Consider the following 26,242-nt stretch of genomic DNA (forward strand, 5'->3'; position numbering starts at 1 on the left):
TTCTAACTGCACTACAAGATCATCCATCTTACTCTGGATAATCCCTGCAATCAAATATAACATCTTCAGTCCTATATTCATCACCCTTTGCAATCTGCCCCGATGTTACACTTCCATTCATCCCACTGATTGCCATTTTGCCCCTTCATCTGCCTGTCTATCCTCACAGCCTCACCACACAATGCATCGACTTGTATATTGTCCCATTCTCAGTCAGTTCCCACCCCCTGCCAAATTAGTTTAAACCCTCCCCAACAGCTCCGGCAAACCTGCGCACAAGGGTTTAGGTGACCTTTTTTGTGCAGGTCATACCATCCCTCCAAAAGAAATCCCAAAGATCCTGAAATCTGAAACCCTGTCCCCTGCATTACATCCTCAGCCATTCATTCACCCGTACTATCATCCTATTCCTCCCCTGACCAGCATGTGGTACTGGGAGAAATCCACAGGTTACTACCGTGGACGTCCTGTTCTTCAGCCTCTTCCCTATCTCCCTATACACACTGCGCAGGACCTATTCCCCCTTTCTACCTAAGTCACTGGTGCCAGTCTGCAACGTGACCTTTGGCTGTTCACCGTCCCTCCTGAGACTGCTCTGGGACATCCTTAACCCTTGAACCTGGGAGGTAACACCATCCTGCGATCTCTTTCACAGTCATAGAATCTTCTTTCCATCCCCCTCACTAACGAGCCTCCTACCACTATTGCTCTGCGTGACTTCACCCTTCCCTGCTGAGCCTCAGAACCGGCCACAGTGCCATTGGCCTTGAGATATAGAATATTTGAGCTGGAAATTTATTTTCAAAGTAAATACTGTATTTGTCATTGTAACCTACCCTGAGATTAATTTCCTTGCAAGCACTCACAATAGGAAAAACAACCAATGTGCAAAAGACAACATGTAGTGCAAATGCAAAAAGAGAAATAAAATAATAATTCTTCAAAAACTATAATAATTAAATGTTATATTGAAAATATGAGTTCCAGAATCCTAGACAGTGAGTCCATAGGTTGCGGAATTGGTTCAGTGTTGGAGTGAGTGACGTTATCCACATTGGTTGATGAGCCTGATAATTGAATGGTAAAAACTCTTCCTAAACTGGTGGTGTGGGACCCAAAGCTCCTGTACCTCCTTCCTGATGGCATCAGCGAGAAGAGAGCATGGCCTGAATGTGTGTGGTCCTTGATGATGGATGCTGCTTTCCTGCGACAGGGCTCCCTGTAGATGTGCTCAATGACGGGGAGGGCTTTACCTGTGATGGACTGGGCTGTATCCACTACTTTTTGTGGGCTTTTTCCATTCGGGGCATTGGTGTGTTCATAAAATGCTAGGTGAAACCCATGGACTGATTACTGCTTACAGTTCTAATCGCTGCAACAAGTGATTTCAATGGAGAGAATGCAGTCAATTATGAGAATGGTAGAAATAATTTAATATTTTATCCTATGGGGAGGAGTGATTAGGCTAGGATTTTTTCTTTGGAATTGTGGAGTTTGAGAAGAGGCTTGGCTATTATGCGTAAAATTACGATTAAAAGGGATGTTTTTCATTAGCAGATGATCAATAAACAAGGGACATGCAATTAAAGTAATTGGTAGAAGGATTAGAGGGAAGACATTAAGGAAAGTGCCCATCCCACAGGCATTGGAGGGGGTGTCTGGAATTCACCACATGAAAATATTCCAAATGCAGAACCCCTTACTATATTGAAAGGGCAGCAGAGCTATGATCTGCAAGGCGGAAGGTGGGTTTATGCTAGTTAACCATTTTTTAAACTAACATTGACAAGAAGCTGAATGGCTGCCTTTTAGGTCAAACATTTTTCATGATTCTATAAATAAAAGATCTTCCCATCTAATGTAATTCTCCTACAGCCTTGAGACATTCTGTCATCTAAACCATGGTTCTTTGGGTCATCTCTTCATCAAATTGACAAGTGTTAGTAAAAGCAGAGCATCCATAGAGCTTGACTTGTTTTGCATTTCCACTCAGTGTCTCTTCCATCTTCTACCAAATAAACGTGTCAGGACCAAGCACATTCATGAAATAATTCATCCTGCTTGACCAATAATTCCCATCATTTGCTGGTCTTCATTGCATTGGAGCATGTGCTGAAATTTTGGACTACAATTAATTTATGTTGCCTTAAAGGTGATGGTTATTAATCACTTACTGATTTTAAAAAGAAATATAATGAGCCTGTGAAGGATCACAAAATGCTTTTGACATGTTTGTCTCAAAGAATGATATCTGTAGGTACGGTGGATTAAGTTGGAACTATTCCAGTAAAGCTTGCGCTATCACTCCCATTTTAAACTCTTTTACTTCTGGTAAAATATTTAACTTGCTTCAAGCCTCACTTAACTGCAATTCATTGCAATTGGCCTCAATTATATCCACAATTATTGTCTTATACTGCTACTATTTTGAGAATCTCAATTAGATAGGTAGGAGGCAGATGAAATGAAAGCTGGCAATGTTGTAGATGGTGAACAAGGTTGTGTAAGGTGAAAGTTTGATGTAGATCAGCAGGGAAGTTGGATAAATGGGGCAAAAGGAATTTAATCCTGAAGTGTGATGGAAAGGAGATTAATGTCATAATCTTGTAACTCCAAGGAAATAATGCCACCTTACATGCAAGATGCTGATGATGCAGGAATCTGGGGGGGGGGGCGGGGGGGGTAGGTTAGGGAGAACAAACTGCTGTAGGAACTCAGTGGGTTGAGCATCTGTGGCAGATTAAAGAATACTGATGTTTTTGTGTCAACACCTTGCAGTCCAGCTGCTGTCAGCATCTCAACATGAAATACAATTCCTTCCTCCCCGTTTGTGCTGCCAACCCACTGCTCTTCCAGCAGCTTGTTTACTTCCATAATTTTGGATCCAAAAGGAACTTTATGGAATCTTCACTTCATTAAAGATTTCTAAATTATTTTACAGGGTTTATGGAGATCAGAAAGGAAGCACTGATCATTTGTCCATGATATCATAGTTCGAAACTGAGTTGTAACAAGAAGTCTTTTATTCTGCTCCAATTATAAGTGTCATTGAAATGAGTTTTACACTTCTCATTTGAGTAACTTGTGGTATCATCTATCGGATAAACTTACCCTTTTGTGATCTTCCCACAAGATGGACATGATAGTGGCAATTCCACACCAAAAGGTGACTAGTTTGGAAAGTAAAAAGTCCCTTTCCATATATGGGCGTTAGTCATACCACAATGAAGGATACCATTGACCACATTAATAAGCTTCCTGAAAGATGATTAAAACTTGATCATCTCTATCTCACATACTTACAGGGTAATGTAATAGGAACCAGAGAAAAATGATTGAGTGTTCTCTTGAAGAAAATTTGTTACTAAATAATACTGTTTAAATTCTACAACAGATTTCCTTACTTCTTCTTTCAGCAAGGACTTGTGCAATGATTCTGTTCTGCAAAAAGCTAGGATCATAATTTTGGAGAAGAAAACTGTCATTGGGGGTATAAAGAAAGTGCTGCAATCTAATGAAGGATGTAACAACTCAATGGCTTAAAAAGAGTAATTGGATTGGCCAGATTCAGCGCATAATTGTGAAGGAAATAAATTTTGATTTATCTACTACTTCTTTAAGGATGAAACTGGTACAACTGGAGTAATTAGTGGATGAGGCATATTTAGATTTTAAGGAAGTTTTTGATCCCAACAAGGTTAGAGCTCGTGGGGTTGGAGTAATGCACAGGCATGGCTGGAGAATTCATTGTCAGACAGAAAGTGGGAAAAAGCAAGTGTGTCTTGGGTTGACAGAGTGATTAGTAGGGTGCTACAGAGATCAGAGTCTCTATCAATGATTAGGCTGAGAGAACCAAATGCTATATTTTCAAGTTTGCTAATAATATAAAACCAAGTGTGATTGTGAGTATAGAGGAGAATACAGAAAAACTGAGTGGGATTGAATACGCCAAGCTCAATAGAACTAAATTATAGTGATATTTTCCACTTTGCCTTTCAGCTTTGTGCACCTAATTATTGTGAGGGGAGGGATAATTGTATTGTGTAGGGAGGCCTAAAGTTCTTGTATGAAACTCACTAAACCTAATATGCAGGTACAGCAAGCAATTAGGATTTCAAAAATATTTCAAGTTTTATTATGAGAAAATTTGAATGCAGGCATAAAGATGTCTTAATACAAATACATGGGGATTTTCTGAAACTGAGGCTGCAATAATCCTCGCCTGAAAATGGATACATTTATCATAAAGGGAGTGCAGAAATGATTTCACCTGGCTCCTAGGATGAGAGATTTACTATTTAAGGAGAAATAAACAGACTGGGCCCGTGTTCTTAAGAGTGGAGTGAATGGAGGTGTCTTGGAAACTCAACAGGATGGAAGCCGGAAGATATATCTCAAGGTTGAGGAGTTGCCATTTAAGATTGATAGGAGAAGAAACATCTTGCAGAACATAGTGAATACCATCATTTTCTACCTCAGAAAGCAGTGGAATTTCAGTTACCAAGTTCATTCAAAACTAAGGTCAATAGATTTCGGGAAACTAATGGAATCAAGATAAATAGAAATAGTACAGGAAAATTGTACTAAGGCAGAAGATCAGGTGAGATATTGATAAGCTTGAAGGATCAATGACTGAACTGTGGTCCTATTCCTTAGACTTTTATGTAGAAGGTGAAGAATGAGAGGAAGGCTGATCATAAAGTTATGTAACACTGAAGTCTGGACTGCAGGACAAATAAATTTATAAAAATCAAACCTGTGGTTTCATGATGTATTTATGGTGGGTCATTTCTGAATTTGCTTCTGAATGTCACCATTATAAAATAAGGTAGACAATATAGCAAAAAAAATGTCTTAATAGAAAATAACAATTTTGAAGAGAATATAACATTAATTTAATCAGGTGGATTCTCTAGACATTCTGCATACCACCTTAGAATACTTCATTATTTGGTTCTAAAAGCATTGTTTTTCAGCCTTTTGCCATGTCAATACAACTAGCAAATTACTTTGATATGTGTTCTATGAATATACTGTAAATGCCACATTACTATTGTAACACACTGTAAGGTTTCACTGCTAATGTAATGGCCTCTCTGTAATGTTTCACTGCTAAGGCTAAGGTAATGGTTCCACTGCAGCAGCAATGTTTGGGTTATGACTAGAGATAACATAGAGACTTTGCAATGTATGTTAGCCAATGAGAGGGGTGTTGTTCTTGCTTGTGGGTTCGGAAGAGGGATTTTCGCAGTCTTTTATCGGGGAGCGATGAAAAGAGAGGATGCGAATGGAGAGAGTTGGTAGACCACCAGATGAAGTGGACTAAGGAGTGAGGATCTGAGGGTCAGCAACGCTCAAAGGACGACGACGGGAATAAATGGACGACACTGTGAGCTCCAATGTTTGTGCATTAGACAGTTTCATGAGAATGGGCCTTTTTCTTTTTTTTTGTTTCTTTACTAACCATATAGTCAAATTAACAATTGTAAAGCTCAATCGTTTAATCACATAATGTGCACTGTTTGTTATTTTGTGTTACTGATTTGTAACAGGGGACACATCGTGCAGCATCCACCCAAATAAGTAAGTTTGGCCAGGCTGGGGGCTATCATCCCCTAGATCAAGCTGCTAGCTGAACCGAGGGTTACCTATGTAGTTTCTAGACTTATTATGTGTCATATTTCAGATAATTTAATCAAAATGCTGCTCATAATTGATAAAATTTTGCTAGATGCAGAAGGAAATAAATTGTACTGCAAATGGTTTAGTTCTTTGCTTCTTACAATGTAAATAAAAGGCATAGTTAAAATGGGTCATGCAAAGAACTGATTCCATTGATTAATTGAAATTTTGAAAGATAGTGGACATGAACTCCATTGAAAGTTATTGTTTTCTCAGTAATCATGTGGCTGAAAATAGTTAACAGAATTTTCAACAATTAGATTTTAATCTATATATCTGCTTGACTTTCAAGCTCAACTTATATTTTGTCCCCAGACTACAAGACTTAGTTTTTTTTAAAACTTGTTTAAAGAAATACAGAAGTCTGGACAGTTTGTGCCCTTTTTGTTCCACTTTAATATTCGAGAGTGAGATTCCTACCCAAGAGCCTTTTGCATTAAATCATCTCAAGTATGACACACAAGTGTAGAAACTATACAATAGTAATTTTGGCCCATTACTCATACCACACATACCAAGACAGTTCATAAATGCACTGATAAGATAAGAGACTTCCTTACTCTTAGACTGAAATGCTTTTGGAATCAATGGATGAAGAGATTCTGACAGTTTTTCAAAGTAGTATACAAGTTGCCATGAGAATCTAATTGCTAGTTAACGTTATGGCCTCCATGGGGTGATAAAACAGTTGTTTTATCACCACATAGGGGAGTTTGATCTTCGTCTTGGTGGGTAGTTGAATCAACTGTAAGGTATGCTCCGGAGTGGCTTTAATGTAAATACAGGTTTGGTTTGAATAGGAAGCTGTTCCAGAGATCCAAGATTCCTGGAAAATTTGCACCTGTCTGGAATGTAGATTTTCCAGCGAGTTTCCAAGGGAAGCCTGCTCGAAACTGTTTACAGTAGAATCTGCAGGTTGCATACAAATTTTGGAAGCAGCAAATATAATTTTATAGAATGGTTTTCATGTAACAGGAAGAGAAGCACTTCTTGTACATAAAATTGATTATTTTCATAAAAGAATCCTGTCATTTCTTAAGCAACACAAATAAAATGCTAGAGGAATTCATCAGAGTAAGCAGCATCTATGGAAAAGAGTTAACAGTCATCATTTCAGGCTAAGACCCTTCATCAGCACTCATTTCTATCATTTCTTTCTGCATTACCTGTCCTCATAATGCCACCTAGTGGTCAAAAATTCATAATACTTTATTGTCAACTAATACACAAGTTCCTAGAATGATCGAGTTAATGGAAGGAGGCCTCTTGCCCCTTCAAGAATAATTTGGAAGGGTAATCCAGTTAGCCTATTGCTCTATGCTTCCTACACAACTCTGTACAAGTAAACCTCACATTGTCGAGGTGGGGAAAGGGTCGTGATTTGAGAAAACGGCCTGCATCTCAAAGTTGCATCTTCAGCACATGCGTTGAGAAATGAGAGTTGAATAAAAACTACTGTGCTTATTTACTGCTTTCTCCACATAAATTATGAGTGAATTCTGCATCTTAAACTTCTGCATTATGATTTATGAATTTTGCAAGGGTGAATCTCTGCTACGTAACACAGGGAATGCTTACATCATCATTTTCGTTCACACAGGTGCCTTTTAATTGCTAAAAATGAATTTGTCAAAGACTTTATATAATTTTTAGTTTTTTTTTGCCCATTAAGCTCATTCTAATTTCCCAGCACTCTCACCAATGGGAATATTGTCTCTGTTCTCTTTTCATTATTTATATATCACTCCTTGCAGGGAGGACAACAATAACTCCTAAATTCTTTCTATCACACAATGAAAATCCTATTGTTGGAATCATTTTGATTAATCTCCTTCTGTATTTCCTGAACCATGTTGCCCACAACTGGGTGGTTCTGGTAGCCCTTAGTTCACACTGTCTATCCTCATTCCTCCTGTCAAAACACAAGTCTTCACATTTTCTGCCTACCACCTTTTTGCCCATATTTCCGTCCTTGAAAATCCTGGTTAAAACTGTTACTATTATCTATGTTTTGTGTCATATTCAGAACTGGGACATTCTTCCATGTATAGTCAAGTCCAAATAATAGGGAGAGCAGTTGTTCCAGCATCTTCACTGGGTGCTTCTCTCCAGCTCAAAAGAAACTACCTCTCACTATCCTCTATTCCCAATTACTGCATATTTTCTATCCAATCTGGTACAACAACCTTTATTCCATAGCCTTCAGTCTTGATATCAAGCATATCATGTGTCATCTTATAAAATACCTTTGGAAATCCATCTATTCAAAGGAGTCAAGTACAATTATTATCAAAGAATGTATAAATTATACAACCTTGAGATTCATCTGCTTACAGGCAGCCAGAAAGCAAGAAACCTGAAAGAACCCAATTTTTAAAAAGACCAACATTCAATACGCAGAGAAAAGAGAACAAAGTTAACTCTAATCATGCAAACAGTAAAAGCGAGCAACAGCATTCTGAGCCAAATTAAGTCCATAGACCTGGAGCAGGCGGAGTTGGCTCATAGCCTCAGTTCGTCACACAGCAGGGCCAATCGCCACAAAGCGCTGAGCAGTCTCACAGCCACAGCGGCACAGAGAGAAGAGTAAACTGTGTGGAAGAGCAAGCAGAACTGACCCGACCCTTGCCTCCAGTCCCAACACCCTGCATTTTCAGTCTAACTAGGCCGGGGTTTAAATCATCCAAACACCAGATGGTGCTCTGCACTAGGACCTGAGTCTTGCCACAGAAACATGCTCTGTGCCTGTATCCTGCTGCCCAGCCTGCGGCCGTACTCAACCTTTCCAAATCAACTCACCTCCCTCACTCCCAGTTTAGGTGGGTGGGCTCCTCCAAAACTCCTCTCTGATTCACTTGCTCCAACTCCATCTCCCCAACTGTCTCAAACATGTCTTGTCCTCACTCTGACCACTGCTCCTCGAACATGCCACATTCCAACTTTGCATTGCACCGACATGGCACAAGCCTCACGTCAGCTTTGTCTCTTCATTGCTTGCAGTGATAGTTTACCACAATTTACCACAGCAGAAGTGTTATTCATGAAGTATTTAGTCGTACTTCTTGCCTTATTAACCACCAGTAAGCTGTTGTTCAACCTCAGTAGTAGCATCTTATACCGGAAATCAGAAGCAGGATTAGGTTTAATATCACCAGCATGTGTCATGAAATTTCTTAACTTTGCAGTTGCAGTACAATGCAACACATGGTAACAGAGAGAAAAAAAAGAATTTACAATGAATATATATTTGCAATATATATAATAGTTATATTAAACAAGGAGTGCAAAAATAGAAATAAAAATGTAGTGAAATAGTGTTCATGTGTTCAAGATCCATTTAGGAATCAGAGGAAAAGCTGTCCCTGAATCATTGAGTGTGTGCCTTCAGGCTTCTGTACCTCCTTCCTGATGGTAGCGATGAGAAGAGGGCACAGACACACGTTTTTCACCAGTCAATGCTGACTTTCTCTAAATGAATCCACAGTTGCCAAGTGACTGCTAATTCTGTCACTAGTCCTTAGTTCTAGATCTTTCCCTGCCAGCAAATTTACACAAACAGGTCTGTGGTGCATTGTCACCCTTTATTTTAAGAAAAATCAAGAGTATTTAGAGACGCAATTTACCAGTCCACGTAATACTACACCAGAATCTTCAGTTCTTTAGAAGATCACTGTCATTTGAGTTAATTGATAGATTTTCTCCACGATCTAACTGTAAATTTACCAGTATTTTTTTTTCTTGCTGGCGATTTGATGTTTATCTTTAGAAGCTTTTTGGATGACGCATGGCTCTGGGGTCGTACACCTAATGGGGTTTTCCCCCCACTTTTTTGCTTAGATTTTTATTATTATCACAAAAATTTTTCCATCTTTAAAATAATGTTTTTTTTTCCTTGAGACATTGTAAGTGTTGCTTACTTTGATGTACTCGTGTTATTTTTTGAATAATAACAACAATAAAAAGATTTGAAAAGAAAGACGATCATGGTTAGAGAAGGCCTCTGCAATTCACTATCTTAATTCCTTCAGCAACTGGAATGTATCACATCTGGACCTGGTGAATTTAAGCAAAGCTGTCCTTACTAGTAAATCCTGTTATCAATGAAACAGAGGGTATGGGTGAGGTGCTAAATGAATACTGTACATCTATCTCCACCAATGAACTTGACATTCCTGGAATCACAGTTTGAAAGACAGAAAAATTGCCATCTGAATTTTTAGGCAACACTGCACTGACGGCTGCAGCACAGCGGTTTTAGTGCGCATGCTCCGGTCGTGCATGCAGCCTGGTACAGCCGTTCCGATCTATTCTTTTACTTTCTTCTTCTTAATTTTAATTTACGTTATTTTTTGGTATTTTTTTCTCACGGTAACACGTTGAAGCTGCACCCTCTCTAATATGCTGGTAGAGAGAGTTTTATTTGGGTTTTCTTTAGCGCTGGAAATGGTTACATCCCGACACGTGGGACAGAAGCAAGGACGCATTGTGTATTCCACAGACCAGCAAATTCTGGCCGGCTTAACGAACAGAGCAGCAGACACCCCTGCTGAAATCCGGAGGAAAACACACAGAGGATGCAGAGGGGGATCACAAAGCCAAGGAAAGAGGACCGGGTCCAGACAACAGAGACTTTTGGAGAAGAGGAGTTTGGTGGGTAATACCGTTCCGCCTGACCGGAAGTGCACCAAGAGCGGTAAGCGTGAAGGATTGGGGTGCTTACTGATCTGGCTAACAACGGATGGTGCAATCCAGGGTATATTACGATCGAGGAACGTGTTTGCAGACTGGATATTGAACTTTTTACTGTTGGACTTCAGTTACATTCCACCGAGATACAACACTGGGCGGCACGGGAGGTCGTTCCTGCCTGTGGCCATCGAACGTGCAGCTCCTCCTGTGGAGGGTCAGACACCCTGAGCCAATTGACTGGTCCTGGACTTATTTTCCATCTGGCATAGTTTTGCATTTTGTTGTTTGACTGTTGGGGTTTTTTGTATTGCAATACTTACTCTCTATTCTTGGTTGGTGCGGCTGTAACGAAACCAAATTTCCCTTGGGATTAATAAAGTATATCTATCTATCTATCTTTTATTGAAACAGATCCTTTTCAAGGCATTGCAGCAGGTATATAATTGGGTAACTTTGGTTGCAAGGCCACCACTCACTTGCTTTGCTGGAAATATCACACAAATATTTCAATTGTGGAAACTGATCAGTGGAAAACCACAGAATTACCTGCTGACGAGTGGAGTACAATATATACATAAAAACTTGCCCTCATGCAGAATGTTTTCCAATTCTGGTTGTCTGCTGCAAGAACCATTTTTCCCCTCCAAGACAGGTCAAAGATTAGTTCAAAATAATGTCACCTGTGCAGTTGAATCATATAGTGTAGAATTTCAAAATCATCTTTTTTTTAAAAAAAAAAACAGGATTAGACAACTCCCCACACTGCCCTTCACCCCGATTGGTATTTTGAAAACCTTTTTTTATGAGGCAGAACTAACAAAGATGAAAGCATTCCAAACCTCATTGAGGGGATACTGCTGTGATGCAATCACCTAGGACCTAAATTTTCTTCCCTGGAAAATGTCCATGGCCTTTAAAGGAAGTACAAAAAGCCTATCTGCCATAATAAATGGGGTCTATACTTCATCCTTCAATACATAACTTAAGGCATTCCAGGACACCTCTAATTACTTGGCATAAATTTCACTTTTACCCCACCCCTCAAAGTAAAGCATATATTCATTTGAGGACTTCTAAAGTTCTGTCGTTTCATTCTACATTTTCAGAGCTTTGTTAAAATTTATGATGTGTAAAATCATAAATGATGTAAGTAACTAAAATAGCTAGTAATTCACTACCAAACCTTTCGATCCTCTACACACATTATCCCTAAAGAGTAATCAGTAATTTGCTTAACATAAATTCAGTCCCAAGAATGAAAATCTTTGTTCACTTACTGGTTTATCCATTTGTTTGCACACTACAGCTACGATGGATCAGCTTATACTGTAGTGTTAAAAAACCTGAAGTCATTTCTTCAATACATAGGATTCCGATTAATTGGGTCACATTAGGACATTTTTGCCCAATTGAGTGGCTGCCCAAGTAGCCAAAGTTTAATGAAAGTAGTTAAAAAGGTATAAAAGACAAATAATGTATTTAAGTGAAATACAGAATAAGTTGAAAACAACCAATACTATCATAGTACTATAAAACTGTGTATTACTTCCTAATAGTTACTGATGGAGGAATTCATCCATGTCACGTTATTTTGACTGTAAATGAATAAAATCAGCATAGACACCTTGTGCAGATGATGGACCTTATTAATGCATCCTCCAAATCTTCATTTTGTGTCATTCAAGATGATTGTCAATACCTTCAAATTCTTTGTAGTTCCTAACATGTTGAAGTAGTGAAATCATTTCATTTTTACTCCAGGTCGTTCTGATATCTCCAAGCCTGAACGAATACTCGAAACTGCAGAAAGCACAACAGTTCTGAATTGTCTTTCTGCCTATTTCTCAGCAACTGTCAGTGACAAAAATCACTGCTGTTTGAACACAAAGACACGCAACTGACACTATTTAAAAACTTTGGTTGATTCACGATGTCGTGTCCAACTATCACTCAAGTCCATGCAACTGATGCTAGATAGAAACTGTTCAGCAACTGTCTCCTATTCCAATTAAGAGGCGCAGTGTCCTAAATAAATGAAGGGAATCACCACTATTTTCTCAATTAGTTTTTGTTCTTTAGGAGTTGTCCCAAATAAGAAGTTGTCCTGATTAACCAATGGCCCAATTAATTGGAATCCACTGTATCTCCAAGATCAGAGCATCTATAGCTCAATTTACATGTTCACCATTTTACCAGATGGTGCAGACAAGCTTCAAGTTTTTTATGCATATTACACAATTAAATGACATAGTTAAAAAAAACAATCATGCATCTGAGTAAACTGCATAAAATTGGTGCATTGATTACATCAAAAGCAACAAGTATTTGTTCAACTCAAGAGATTCTGTAGATGCTAGAAATCCAGAGCAACAAACACAAAAATGCTGGACGAACACAGCAGGTCTGGCAGCATCCATAGAGAGGAATAAAGAATCAATGTTTTGGGCTGAGATACTTCATTAAGAGTCAAAAGGACTTGGGAAGAAGCCAGAATAAGAAGATAGGGGGAAGGGAAGGAGTACAAGATGGCAGATACATGGTGGAACTGGGGAGGGGATGAAGCGACAAGCTGGGAGGTGAGAGGTAGAAAAGGTAAATTATTGAGGAAAGCAGAATCTGCTAAGAGAGGAAAGTGGACCATGGGAGAAAGGTAAGGAGGAGATACACAGAAGAGAGGTGATGGGCAGGTGAAAAGAGAAGGGATAAGAGGGGAGGCAGAATGGGAAAAAAATGAGAAAGGGGAGGCGGTGAAAGTACTAGAAGCTAGAGAAATCAATGTTCAAGCTGAAAGAATATAAGATGCTGCTTCTCCAATCTGAGTGTGGCCTTATCATGGCAGCAGATGAGGCCATGGACCAAAATGCAGGAATAGGAATGGGAATGGGAAGTAGATTCAAAATGAGTGGGCAGCAGAAAATCCCAAATGTTGTTACATGTGGAACAAAGGTGCTCAATGAAATCCTCCAATCTATGATGGATCTCACCAACATAGATAAGGCCATACATGAAGCACCAAATATAGTGTTTATTAACACTCCACTCTGACTCCTCAGAGCTTGAAGGAATTGAAAACTGTCTCCTTAACATTAGATGTGAGTCAGAAATACTGTTTAGTAAATTACAGAAGGGTATTGAGAAGCTGTATAGACTTCTGAGAGATAGTGGTAAACCCTGAAGGAATGAATATGCCAAAATTAATTTCATGTGTTTCATACTGTAGCATAAATGAAAGTTAAAGAAAATATTTTATTGATTGCTTTTGTTTGGGTAACTGGTGATTCTTCCATATTGTCTCTAAACCTAACTTCAGTATAGATTGTCTGAAATGTCCTCTTAATTAAAGTTTTAAAAATTCTGCGAAGTTTTCATTTTAGCGTCATCTCTTCCAAGAATGTCAGGGCATGTCTGTTCCTCCTTAAGAAGTAGTTGATTGAGTAAACCCTTACACTTTTTTCTGCTATCTTTGGATGGGATTTGTTCCATAGAAATGTTGCAGAGGCAAGATTTAATGTTACTGATTAATCACAGGGAAATAGCGCTGATTCATCCTAATGGAGAAAAGAACGCAAACTGAAATGGAACTCGAGATAACACAATTCACCACTAATAGGCATTAAGTTGCAAGTGTCATTTCAAATCTGCACCAGTGTTTCTCTCAACGTGAAACCACTTAATCGCCTCTTCTATTATCTCTGAAAACTGATTAGATTTTTTACAATTACGTGCAGCATCATAGTGTTCCATCTGATGAAGAAAGCCAAATTCACATGAAGACAAAAGGCAGTGTATAAAATCTGTCATGCAACTGGAAATTTGAGAACTTCCTAGTTGTCAATAATAATTTAGTAAAGCTACCTGAATCCTTAACTTAAGGTAAGTATAATCATTCCAACCTATACCTTTCTGAGGAAGATTTGTTAAAAAATTGTTTTTTTAAAAAATTTTTGGACTCACAAATTCTAAAGGATGAATATTATAATTTGTATTGAGCAGTGTCAAAGAAAATTTACTTACATTTCTCCAATAGATCCCATTTCTCTACTCTGTAACCACACACACTCCAATCAGTATCAAAAATACTGTACACCTCCATACTGTTCCAAGAAATTTAAGTCGTTCCTTTCAGAGATTTCACACGCTGGGCACGTACTGTCTTACAGAGACACGAGATCACTTATGCCAATTCATTTCAAAATTAGCAGAAATATACAGAACTGTGTCAAGAATTAATTAAATGTGTTGCAAAAGTTTGCTTAATTGGCCTTGCATGATGGTCAAACACACCCTGAATAAAATAAGCTCTTCAATCAAAGCGAAAAGAGCTGAGCTGCACTCCTTTAACTTGTCTCATATATAGCAAAATAATGGAAATGAGATATCACAGCAATATCTATCCTAATGTATCCTTCACACTGATTGCAAATGATCTGGGAGATAAATTCTTGCTCAAGGATGACATGAACCATAAACCAAAATATTCAAAGCTTATGCAAGTGCATGTACAACTGTGAATTACCCATCCCATTTATGGCGAGGGAGCTTTATTACGCACGAAGATGAGAGTCCTGTGAAGCTTCCTCAACATAAATGAGATGATGCATAACTGAACATTGATGAAAAGCATTTCCTCTATAAGTAATAGAGAAGTCATTTCCATAACAGAAACTTAAACTAAATAATCCAGCCCTTTTTCCAGATGTTTGCATCTCAGAAAATGTATTTGCCTCAGTGTTGCACTCCAATAGTGAAACATCATTTGTGAAGCCATCTAGCAATAATAAACACGTGCTAAGACAAACACTCTGAAAAACAGGTGCTAATATCATGTCCACTGAAGTGACCTGGCCTGCAGCTGTTACAAAATATATTCCCTATTGAAACTTTTTCCAAAGTTTCAATTTAATCTGTTAATCTGCATACCACTTCATAGCAACCAATGTCAGGGGTGCGTAAAAAGAGCTAGCTTTCAAATCAGGGTGGCAATTGAGATTTTAAAGCCAGATCTTCGCAGTGGTTTCTCTGAGTTGAGGAGCGACCAGTCAGCAAGAGGTAGTGCGTAAAATGAGGTAGCTTTCAGTCAAGACTGCATTCAAGATTTAAAATGCAGAGCTTCGTAGCACCTTCTCTAAGTTGAGGAGCGAACAACCAGCAACAGGGATTCATTAGAAAGGGCCAACAAAAATAGCACTGGTGCAAGCAGAGCAGCCATTGTTGTGAGTGTGCCAGTGTTTAGAGTGGCTTTGGGTCATCATGCTCGGGTGAGGTAAAATATCTTGTAAGTTACTCTCTTTCTATTATTTGTTCATTCCTCACCTGTTAGGGCATAGTATTTTAGTGAGAATGGCTCCAGGAGCTGTGTTTTGTACAGTGTGTGGGATGTGGGAAGTCTGGGAGACCTCCAGCTCGACGGCCTTCAACCCATATGGGAGAACGAGGAGGTGATAGACAGCAGCTACAGGGAGGTCGTCACAGGTAACTGGGTGACTGTCAGGAGGAGGAGGAGGGGAAGTGACTGGGTCTCTGACACTGCGTCTGGTGCTGTGGCTCAGAAGAGCAGAGAGGTGAAGAGGACTATAGTGTTGATAGGAGATTCCACAGTCAGAGGAGCAGACAAAGTTCTGTGGGTGTGACAGAGACACCTGGATGGTATGTCGCATCCCGCGTGCCAGGATCAGGAATGTCTTGGATTGGGTGAGGGTGAGCAGTCAGAAGTCTTGGTACATAATGGCAGCAATGTCAAAGGTAGACAAGGTGAGAAGGTCCTGAAGAGAGGTATCAGACAGCTTGGTTGAAAGCTGAAAAACATGACCTCCTGTATAGTAATCTCTGGATTGCTCCCTGTGCCACATGCCAGTGAGGGCAAGAATAGGACGATTTGGCAGCTGAGGAACTGATGTGGGATGTGGGAAGTCTGGGAGGGGCAGGGGTTCATATATATAGATCATTGGGATCTCTTCTGTGGAAGGTATGACCTGTACAAAAGGGACAGGTTACACCTGAGCCAGAGGTGGTCCAATATCCCTGCGGGCAGGTTGGCTGAAATTGTTCAGGAAGGTTTAAATAATTTGGCAGAGGGATGGGAACCAGCATGATCATTCTTAAGATGAGTTAGTTGGGCTACAAACAGAGGCAATGTGTAGTGAGGAGAGGCTGTTGATAGGGCAAAATTGCAGTCAACAGGATGAGTTGCAATGTAAAAGGCAGATGAAATTGAAAAGGGTGAATACAAGACTGAAGGTGTTATATTTGAATGCGTGCAGTACGCAGAATAGACGGACTTGTAGCACAGTTACAGATTGGCAGGTATGATGTTGTAGGCATCACCGAATCATGACTGAGCTTCATGTCCAAGGATGCACATTGTATCAAATGGACAGACAGGTAGGCAGAGGGGGCAGCATTGCTCTGTTGGTAAAAGATGAAAGACTTTACTGCCACACAGAGCTCCAATCTGCTGATCAAATTCGCAGATGACACAACTTTGATCGGCTTATTTCTAGTGGTGATGTGACAGCCTACAGAGGAGAGGTTGACACCTTGACACAGTGGTGTCAGGATAACAATCTCTCCCTCAGTGTCCAAAAAACAGAAGAGCTGATTGTGGATTTCAGAAGGAACAGAGACAGGAACGCCCCAATCAACATCAATGGATCTGCAGTTGAGAGGGTGGGTAGTTTCAAGTTTCTCGGTATACACATCTCTGATGATCTCACCTGCACTGTACATACCGGCTCTGTGGCAAAAACAGCACACAAGCATCTCTTCCACCCCAGGCAACTGAAGAAGTTTGGCATGAGCCCCCAAATCCACAAGACCTTCTACAGGGGCACCATTGTGAGCACCCAGACTGGCTGTAACACCACCTGGTACGGGAACTGCACCAACTTTGATCGCTGGGCACTGTAGTAAGTGGTACGGACAGCCCAGTGCACCTGTGGATGTGAACTTCCCTCCGCTGAGGACATTTATAGCAGCAGAAAGAAGGGTTAGAAGATCACTGGGGACACCAGTCACCCCAACCATAAACTGTTCCAGCTGCTTCCATCTGGCAAACGGTACTGCAGCATTAAAGCCCGGACCAACAGGCTTCTTTCTACAAGCCATGAGACTTCTAAACTCACATCTGTACATTGTGATGGAGTCATAACACAAAGATTTTTACACCCTCACGTTGTGGAATGGATGTAAGATTTAAATAAATTCTAATTCTAATAGGGGATTTCAAAATGCAGGTAGGTTGGGAAACTGAGTTTAATGCTGGATTCCAAGAGGGGGAATTTCTAGAACGTCTACGAGACGTCTTTTTAAGAGCAGCTCAGCTTCAGCACTACATCCTAGATTTTACATTCCAGTCCTCTCAAAATGAATGCTAACGTTGCATTTGCCTTCCTTACCACTGATTTAACCTACAAATTAACCTTTAGGGAATCCTGCACAATGACTCACAAGACCCTTTGTACCTCAGATTTTTAAACTTTATCCCCCCGTTTAGGAAAATATTCTTTGCTTTTATTCCTTCTGCCAAAATGCATGACCATACACTTCTCAAAAACTGTATTCGATCTGCCGCTCCTTTTCCCTCACTCCCAATCTGTCCAAGTCTTTCTGGTGCCTCTCCGCTTCCTCAACACTACCTGCCCCTCTACCTATCTTCATATTGTATGCAAACTTGGCAACAAAGTCATCAATTTCATCATCCAAATCGCCGACATACAGCGTAAAAAGAAGCAGTCCCAACACAGATCCCTGTGGAACACCACTGGTCACCAGCAGCCAATCTGAAGAAGATCCCTTTATTCCCACTCTTTGCCTCCTGCCAATCAGCTAATGCTCTATCCATGCTAGTATCTTTCCTGTAATACCCTGGGCTCTTATATTGTTTAGCAGCCTCATGTCAAAGGTTTCTGAAAATCCAAATTCAACAACATTCACCAATTCTTCATGTCTATCCTGCTTGTTATTTCTTCCAACAATTTCAACAGATTTGTCAGGCAACATTTTTCCATGCTGACTTTGGTCTATTTTGTCATTTGCCTCCAACTGCCATGAAACCCCATCCTCAACAATCAACTCCAACATCTTCCCAACAACTGAGTCAGGCTAACTGGCCTGTAATTTTCTTTCTTGTGCCTCCATCTCTTCTTGAATAGTGGAGCGACATTTGCAATTTTCCAGTCCTTCGGAACCATGCCAGAATCTACTGATTCTTGAACAACCATTTTACAAGCCTCCACAATTTCTTCAGCTTCCTCTTTCAGAACCACGGGATGTAGTCCATCAAGTCCAGGTGACTTATCTACCTTCAGACCTTACAAGTTTTCCAAGCACCTTCTCCCTAGTAATATCAACTCCACTCACTTCTGCCTCTGACACTCCCGAATTCCGGCACACTATTGGTGTCTTCCACAGTGATGCAAAATACTTATTTAGTTTCCTTGTCTCCCACTACTATCTCTCCAACGTCATTTTCCAGCAGTCCAATATCTACTCTTACCCTTCTATTACTCTTTAAATATCTGAAAACATTTTTGGATCGTTTTTGATATTATTGGCTAGCTTACCTTCATATTTCATCTTTTCCCCTTACAGTTTTCTTTTGTTTGCTTTCTGTTGGTTTTTTTTTACAAATTTCCCAATTATCTAACTTCCCACTATTTTTTGCTCTATTATGTGCCCTTCCTTTTGCTGCTACGTCGGCTTTACTTCCCTTGCCAGCCACATTTGCGTCATCCTGCCTTTAGAATACTTCTTTGGGATGCATCTATCCTGTGCCTTCCGAACTGCACCCAGAAACTGCAGCCATTATTTGTGCCAGTGTCCCTTTCCAAACAAGTTTGGCCAGCTACACTCTCGTGCCTCTGTAATTCCCTTTACTTCACTACAATACTGATACATCTGACTTTAGCATCTCCCTCTCAAGTTGCGGGTTAAATTCTATCATATGATGATCACTGTTTCCTCAGAGTTCCTTTACTTTAAGTCCCCTCATCATATCTGTTCACTACATAACACTCAATCCAGAATTGCTGATCCCCTGGTGGGTCCAACCACAAGCTGCTCCAAAAGGCCATCTCAGAGGAATTCCACAAATTCTCTCTTGGGATACGGCATCATTCTGATTTTCCACAATCTATGTGCATATTGAAATCTCCCATAACATTGCCTTTTTGACAAGATTTTTCTATCTCCTGCTGTTGTTTGTAGACCACATCCTGGCTACTGTTTGGAGGCCTGTAAGTATCTCCCATCAGGGAATTCTTACCCTTGCAGTTTCTTAACTCTACCTATAAGGATGCTACATCTTCCGATCCTATGTCACCTCTTTCTGAAGATTTAATTTCATCTATCTACTACTAAAACTCTCATACTCTGTCATTTGTCGGTTTGTGACCTCCAATAAGCGCAAACAGTGCATAACAGCGGCAAATTTTTTCGCTAAATTGAATTAAAATGCGCTAACTTACAGAATGCAGGCAAAGTTCAGGGTTGTATATTTGAATAAAATTGCTCATTCGCAAAAATCAACAGGCTCCCTTTTAACATGAGAGCCGATCCGCCATCATGGAAATCGGGACACGACAGCCTGACACATGCGCATGGCCAGCCTCAGCAGCGACACCTACTGGAGCAAAAGGGCAGGGCAGCTCTATTTCCAGGGGTCACATTCTGCTAATCACCACCAGCATGTGCCAGATTGGGACAGATCTAACTGCCACCCATCAACAAGAGATAATTAAATCTTATTGTAATGACGTACTTTGAGACACCCATAAACCCCTTTGCTGCCGTCAAAGGACAGCAGTGACTATATCACGTCCATTTAGGAGAGCGCCAACCACATCACCAGGAATAATCAGCATCCTTTGGTGTTACTGCTTCCTATCTTCTATCCAGCATTGGGGTAAAAAAAAAAAATGGTCAGCCTAATTATGCTGCATAGAAAGGAAAGGGGGTCATTATGGTCAAGAGATGATGCCAAGCATCATCGGGAAGCGGCAAGGAGAGGGAAAGAACAAGAATCAGATGAGGCCCGGGCTGTACGACTCCAGGATCAAAGAGTCAGGACAAAAAAAGATGAGAGAAGAAGAGAGAGGAGGAGTGGCTTACATGTCTCCAGGATCAGAGACAAACAACAAACAGCAGAAGAGACGAAGAGACGGAGGATGAAAGGGCTGCATGTCTCCAGAATGACAAAAACAGGCACAGAAGGAGAGATGAACAGACAAAGGAGCTGAGAAATTCACGTTTCCAGGATCAGAGACAAACAACAAACAGCAGAAGAGATGAAGAGGCGGGGGATGAAAGGACTGCACATCTCCAGAATGACAAAGAGAGGCACAGGGGTGGCAGATAAACCAGAAATGATGCCATCAAAAGTGTCCTTCATTAAAGGAGGAACAGCTGTATTTGCTTTGCTACGCATCGTTCTTCCTTAATAAACTGAGGTTTTCTACTTCAGTTTCCAAAGCAAAGTGGTACCAATAGCATTTAGGAAAATTTAATGTTCATTCTGGTCACATCAGACTGTACTACCCTTCTCTCAAAGGGTGCCCCAACAGGTCACCCCGTTGTCTAGTTTTTTTTTAAACCATAGAGCCCCTCCTCCCCCTCTACCTATCTGCCTGTACTTTTAATAGATTTTGTATTATTGGATATTAAGCTCCCAACTACAAAAGTCTTTCAGCCATGACTCAGTGATACACACAAAGTCTTAACTGCCAATCTCTAAATGTACTAGAAGATCATCCACCTTATTCCATATTCTCCGTGCACTCAAATATAACAACTTCAGTTCCGTATTTGTCACCTGTTCAATTTTGTCCCCCTTTTACTTTGCAGTGCATTCCACTGACTGCATTTTTGCCCGATGCAATTATGATCTATGGAAGGCTATTTTATGGGCAAAAAAACAATTCTGATTGTGGTCAAAGGTAGAATTTGATGCACGTCAGCTCTGGTATGGTTTGCATGCCATAGCTTCCTACAAAGCAAAACCTATCATGACTAGCTGCAATGCTTCACCCCCAGATGAGCTCAACTCTTTCTATACACTTTGAAATGGAGAATAAAACTATAAACTACACCTGTGCAAATCCCTACAGCATCTGGTGACCCTGTGACCTCTGTCTTGGAGGCCAACGTTAGAACATCTGTCAAGAGGTGAACACTCACCAGGCTCCAGGCCCTGAAATCCTGTGCCAACCAAATGGCAAGAATGTTCAAGGACATCTTTAAATCTCTCACTGCTGTTGTCAGAGGTTCCCAACTGTTTCAAAAGGGTGACAATCATACCAGTGTCCAAGAAGTGCAGGACGAGCTGCCTCAGTGATTATCACCCAGTGGCACTCACATCCACTGTGATGAACTGCTTTGAAGGTTGGCCATGACCAGATCAACTCCTGCCTAAGCAGGAAATTTGCCTTTCTAACTGGCTCTCCACCCGGCCTTGGATCACCCGGATAAACAGTAACACCTACATCATGCTGCTGTTTATTGACTACAGTTCAGTCCCAATCAACAAGCTCCAACGCCTGGACCTCTGTACCTCCCTCAGCACCTGGATCCTTGACTTCCTCACTGGGAGATCGGAAATAACATCTTCCAGCTGACGATCAACCCAGGAGTACCTCAAGGATGCGTGCTTAGCCCGCTATTCTACTCTACCACCATGAATGTGTGGCTATGAACAGCTCGAACATCATCTATAAATTTGCTGATGAAACAGCTATTGTTGGCAGAATTTCAGATGATGACAAGCAGGCGCACAGGAGTGAGCGAAAACAGCTGGTTGAGTGAATGACTGTGGATTTCAGGAAGGAGAAGTCTCGGGAAAATACACCAGTCCTCTTCATGGGATCAGAATTGGAAAGGGTGAACACTTTTAAGTTCCTGAGTGCTAAGCTCCCTGAGTATCTAGCCTGAGCCCAACATATCGATGCAATTACAAAAAAGATGCAACAGCAGCTATATTTCATTAGGAGTTTGAGGAACCTTGATGAATCAAAGATATTTGGAAATTACTACAGATGCACTATGGACAGCATTCAAGCTGGCTGCATCACTGTCTGGTATGAAGGGGCCACTGTATAAGACTGGAAAAAGCTGCAAAAAATTGTAAACTCAGCCAGCTTCATCATGGGCACTAGCCTTCCAACCACTGAGGGCAACTTCAAAAAGCGATGCCATAGAAAGGCGGCATCTATCATTAAAAACCCCATCACCCAGGACATGCTCTCTTCTCATTGCTACCATCAAGGTGGTGGTACAGGAGCCTGAAGATAGACACACACACACACACACACACACACACACACACACGTATTAGTAACACCTGCTTCCTTTCAGCCATCAGATTTCTGAATGAACACTGAACCCAGGAATACTACCACAGTATTTTCTCCCTCTACTTTTCCACTGCTTATTTAATTTAATTTTCTTTTTCTATGTACTTATTGTATGTTATAGTTTTTATTATGTATTGCAAAATACTACTGCAAAACAACAAATTTCATGACATATGTCAGTAATAATAAACCTGATACTGAAGAGACAAACTGAGTAACAAATTATATTTAAATGAAATATAGAAGAGATTAGAACACTACCAATACTACAGCAGTACTATAAAACTGTGTATTAGTTCCTAATACTTATTGATGGAGGATTTCATCTGCGTCATGTTGTCTGTAAATGAACAAAGTCAGTGCAGACACCTAGTGCAGATAATGGACTGCCTTTATACAAAACAATCATTGATTGCATTTGCCAGATCTTCAGTTTCAATGTAATGTTCAAGATGATTGTCGATACCTTCAAATTCTTCATAGGTCCTAACTTGTTGAAGTAGTGATATCATTTAATCTTCACTTCTGGCTTCTTCTGGCATCTCCAAGCATGAATGTTGAAACCGCAGTGAGCAAAAGCAGTTTTGAATGATCTTATTATTTCTCGCCAGCTGTCGGTGACAAAAATCACTGCTTTTTGAACACAAATACACACAACTGATGATATTTAAAATCTGTTTGCTTGAGCATTGGTGTTGTGTTTAATGGCTCGCCAAGTGCACATGACTGATGCCAGTTAGACACTGTTCGGCAACAGCACCCTGCCCCAATTAATCTTCATGGTGCCCCAAATAAATGAAGGAAATCCTGCCTATTGTTTCGATTAGTTTTTATTCTTTAAGAGTTGTCTCTAATAAGCGGCTGCCCCGATTAACCAATGGCCCAATTAACCAAAATCTACAGTAATTATCATAATGTTGAAGGGGTTAAAACAATGTAGAGGTAAAATAAAACTGCCACATACCTGAAACATAGAAAATCTTTTCAAAGTGGCACCAAATGAAAAATTAACTTTTGTTACATAGTTTCTCATTTTCAATTTTCATTTTAAAAATTATTGCACTTAATATTAGCTTGACTAGAGTGCTGCACTGAAATCTGGAAAAGCTCACTTCAGATCTGCGAACACACTGCAGTACTTACTGACAAGAGCTATGTGGATTTCAATTAATCCTGTATTCTTTCCTACTTACAGTTCCTGATGTTTAAATTTGGGGTTGGGGGTGGGGGAAAGGCATTGAGATCATAAGTCATAAAAATAATGACACATACCATGACTCAAGTGGATAAACAAATTGGAAACTTCCTTTGATGTTCCAGCAAGTTCAACAATTAACCATCTGGATTAAATTGGAAATGCCTGATGTGCGCGCTCAGCTGATCCACTGGTATGGGAACTAACACGGTCCAGATTGGAGAGGAGAGGGAAGCTGAGGTTTACTTGAGAAATGCAGCAATTCCACAAGGAACTGTCAGGAAGCTCATAAAACTCATGTAACCATGATTGAAAGCAGGAGACCAAACTTCATAGAAATGCTCACAGGTGATTTCCTGACTGCAGTCTGACATTAGAGTGCTGCACTGAAATCTGGAAAAGCTCACTTCAGATCTGCGAACACACTGCAGTATTTACTGGCAAGAGCTATGTGGATTTCAATTAATCCTGTATTCTTTCCTACTTACAGTTCCTGATGTTTAAATTTGGGGTGGGGGTGGGGGAAAGGCATTGAGATCATAAGTCATAAAAATAATGACACATACCATGACTTGGGTGAATAAACAAACTGGAAACTTCCTTTGATGTTCCAGCAAGTTCAACAATTAACCATCTGGATTAAATTGGAAACGCCTGATGTGCGCGCTCAGCTGATCCACTGGTATGGGAACTAACATGGTCCAGATTGGAGAGGAGAGGGAAGCTGAGGTTTACTTGAGAAATGCAGCAGTTCCACAAGGAACTGTCAGGAAGCTCATAAAACTCATGTAACCATGATTGAAAGCAGGAGACCAAACTTCATAGAAATGCTCACAGGTGATTTCCTGACTGCAGTCTGACATTAGAATCCTTGTTGAGCCCAATGCTTAAGTAATTCCAGAGCAGGTAATCATTCTCATCTCTCATTCCTCTGCAAAATACATTAAACCCAACAGCCTTGATCAGGCTTTTTATCATCTCTCCTCGTATCTTCTTATGTACTTCATAATGGTATTTCGTTTGCTTCTACTTCCTCTCTGCCAGTTCCAATCACGTTCTACAACTGCAACCGATGCAGTGGCCGAGCATCTGTATGACACATGTACATTCTGCAATGCAAACCAGGGGTAGAAAATGAAATACTTACTCTCTATCTGGGAGTGTAAGTCATTGACTATAACCTGCAGCTGGCCAAGAGTCATGTCACGCAAGTCTGTGGGCTTGAGACTCCGTTTCATCAAACTTTCACTAATATGGGGCATGTGAGGCAACTGGGGAGGGAAAAAAAACAACATACTTAGTAACAGCACCGACAAACAGCAATCAATAAAGTAATTTGCAATTCTACTGGAAATATTCTCGTGTCAAAGGAACGTTAGGTTAGAGACAATGAGATCGTACCTAATGGGGTGGTATAGTAGCTTATTGTCGACATGGTACTTCAGCGCTTCAGCGGTTAGCGCAACTTGTTATAGTGGCAGCAACCTGCGTTCAATTCCTGCTAAGGTCTAAGGAGTTTGTATATTCTCCTTGTGAACACGTGGGTTCCCTTTGGGTGCTCTGGTTTACTCCACATTACAAAGACAAACCAGATGGCAAGTTAGTTAATCACATGGGTGTAATTGGGCAGTGTGGGCTCATTAGGCAGGGAGGGTCTGTTACCATGTTGTATCTCTAAAATAACAAAAAAATTAAAAAATATATACGTATGTACATGGATGTTTCTGAAAAGGAAGTTAGGACTTGGTTGAGAATCTTCCTGTGTTTTCCCCGATGCTTAGAATGTAAGATTTCAACAGTTCTTGTTTCGGTCGAAGCAAGTAGCTGAAGAAGTGAGCAGAAAAATTTGGGTCGAAAAAGTCGTTTTATTTTAAAAAAACTGCTCGGGGAGAAGGGTCTGCACTGCGCAGGCGCATGACATAGCACGCCAAGGTTTAAAAAGAAAAAATTTCAACGGTTCTTGTTTCAGTCGAAGCAAGTAGCTGAAGAAGTGAGCGGAAGAATTCGGGTCGAAAAAGTCGTTTTTTTTTTTAAAAACTGCTCGAGGAAAAGGGTCTGCACTGCGCAGGCGCGTGACGTAGCGCGCCAAGGTTTAAAAAGCAGACCACCATATACAGCGGCCATCGTTGGAGTGGACTGAGTCAGAGTGGGACAGCTTTGGCTCAAACAGGCTTCGGCGAGAACAGGCAGAGGCCAGGGTAGGTTCCGGTAAGTTTTTTGTTTAGATTGTTTAGTGCAGTGAGAATGCCAGGCAGGATGTTGGAATGCTCCTCTTGCAGGATGTGGGAAGTCAGGGAGCCCTCCAGTGCCCCTGACAACGACACCTGCAAGA

General features: G+C 40.5%; 1 protein-coding gene across 9 annotated transcripts in view; it reads right to left on the minus strand.

Annotated features, from left to right (window-relative positions):
- The window catches only part of schip1 (schwannomin interacting protein 1), a 212,651-nt gene that overhangs the window by 26,076 nt on the left and 160,333 nt on the right, over positions 1-26,242 (minus strand). For all 9 annotated transcript variants that reach the window (XM_063045853.1, XM_063045851.1, XM_063045854.1 and 6 more), the window contains one exon: positions 25,058-25,181. In XM_063045853.1, coding sequence (XP_062901923.1) covers positions 25,058-25,181 — 124 coding nt within the window. The remainder of the gene's footprint in view (positions 1-25,057; positions 25,182-26,242) is intronic.

Source organism: Mobula hypostoma, chromosome 4 (assembly GCF_963921235.1).
Source record: "Mobula hypostoma chromosome 4, sMobHyp1.1, whole genome shotgun sequence".
NCBI classification, from domain to species: domain Eukaryota; kingdom Metazoa; phylum Chordata; class Chondrichthyes; order Myliobatiformes; family Myliobatidae; genus Mobula; species Mobula hypostoma.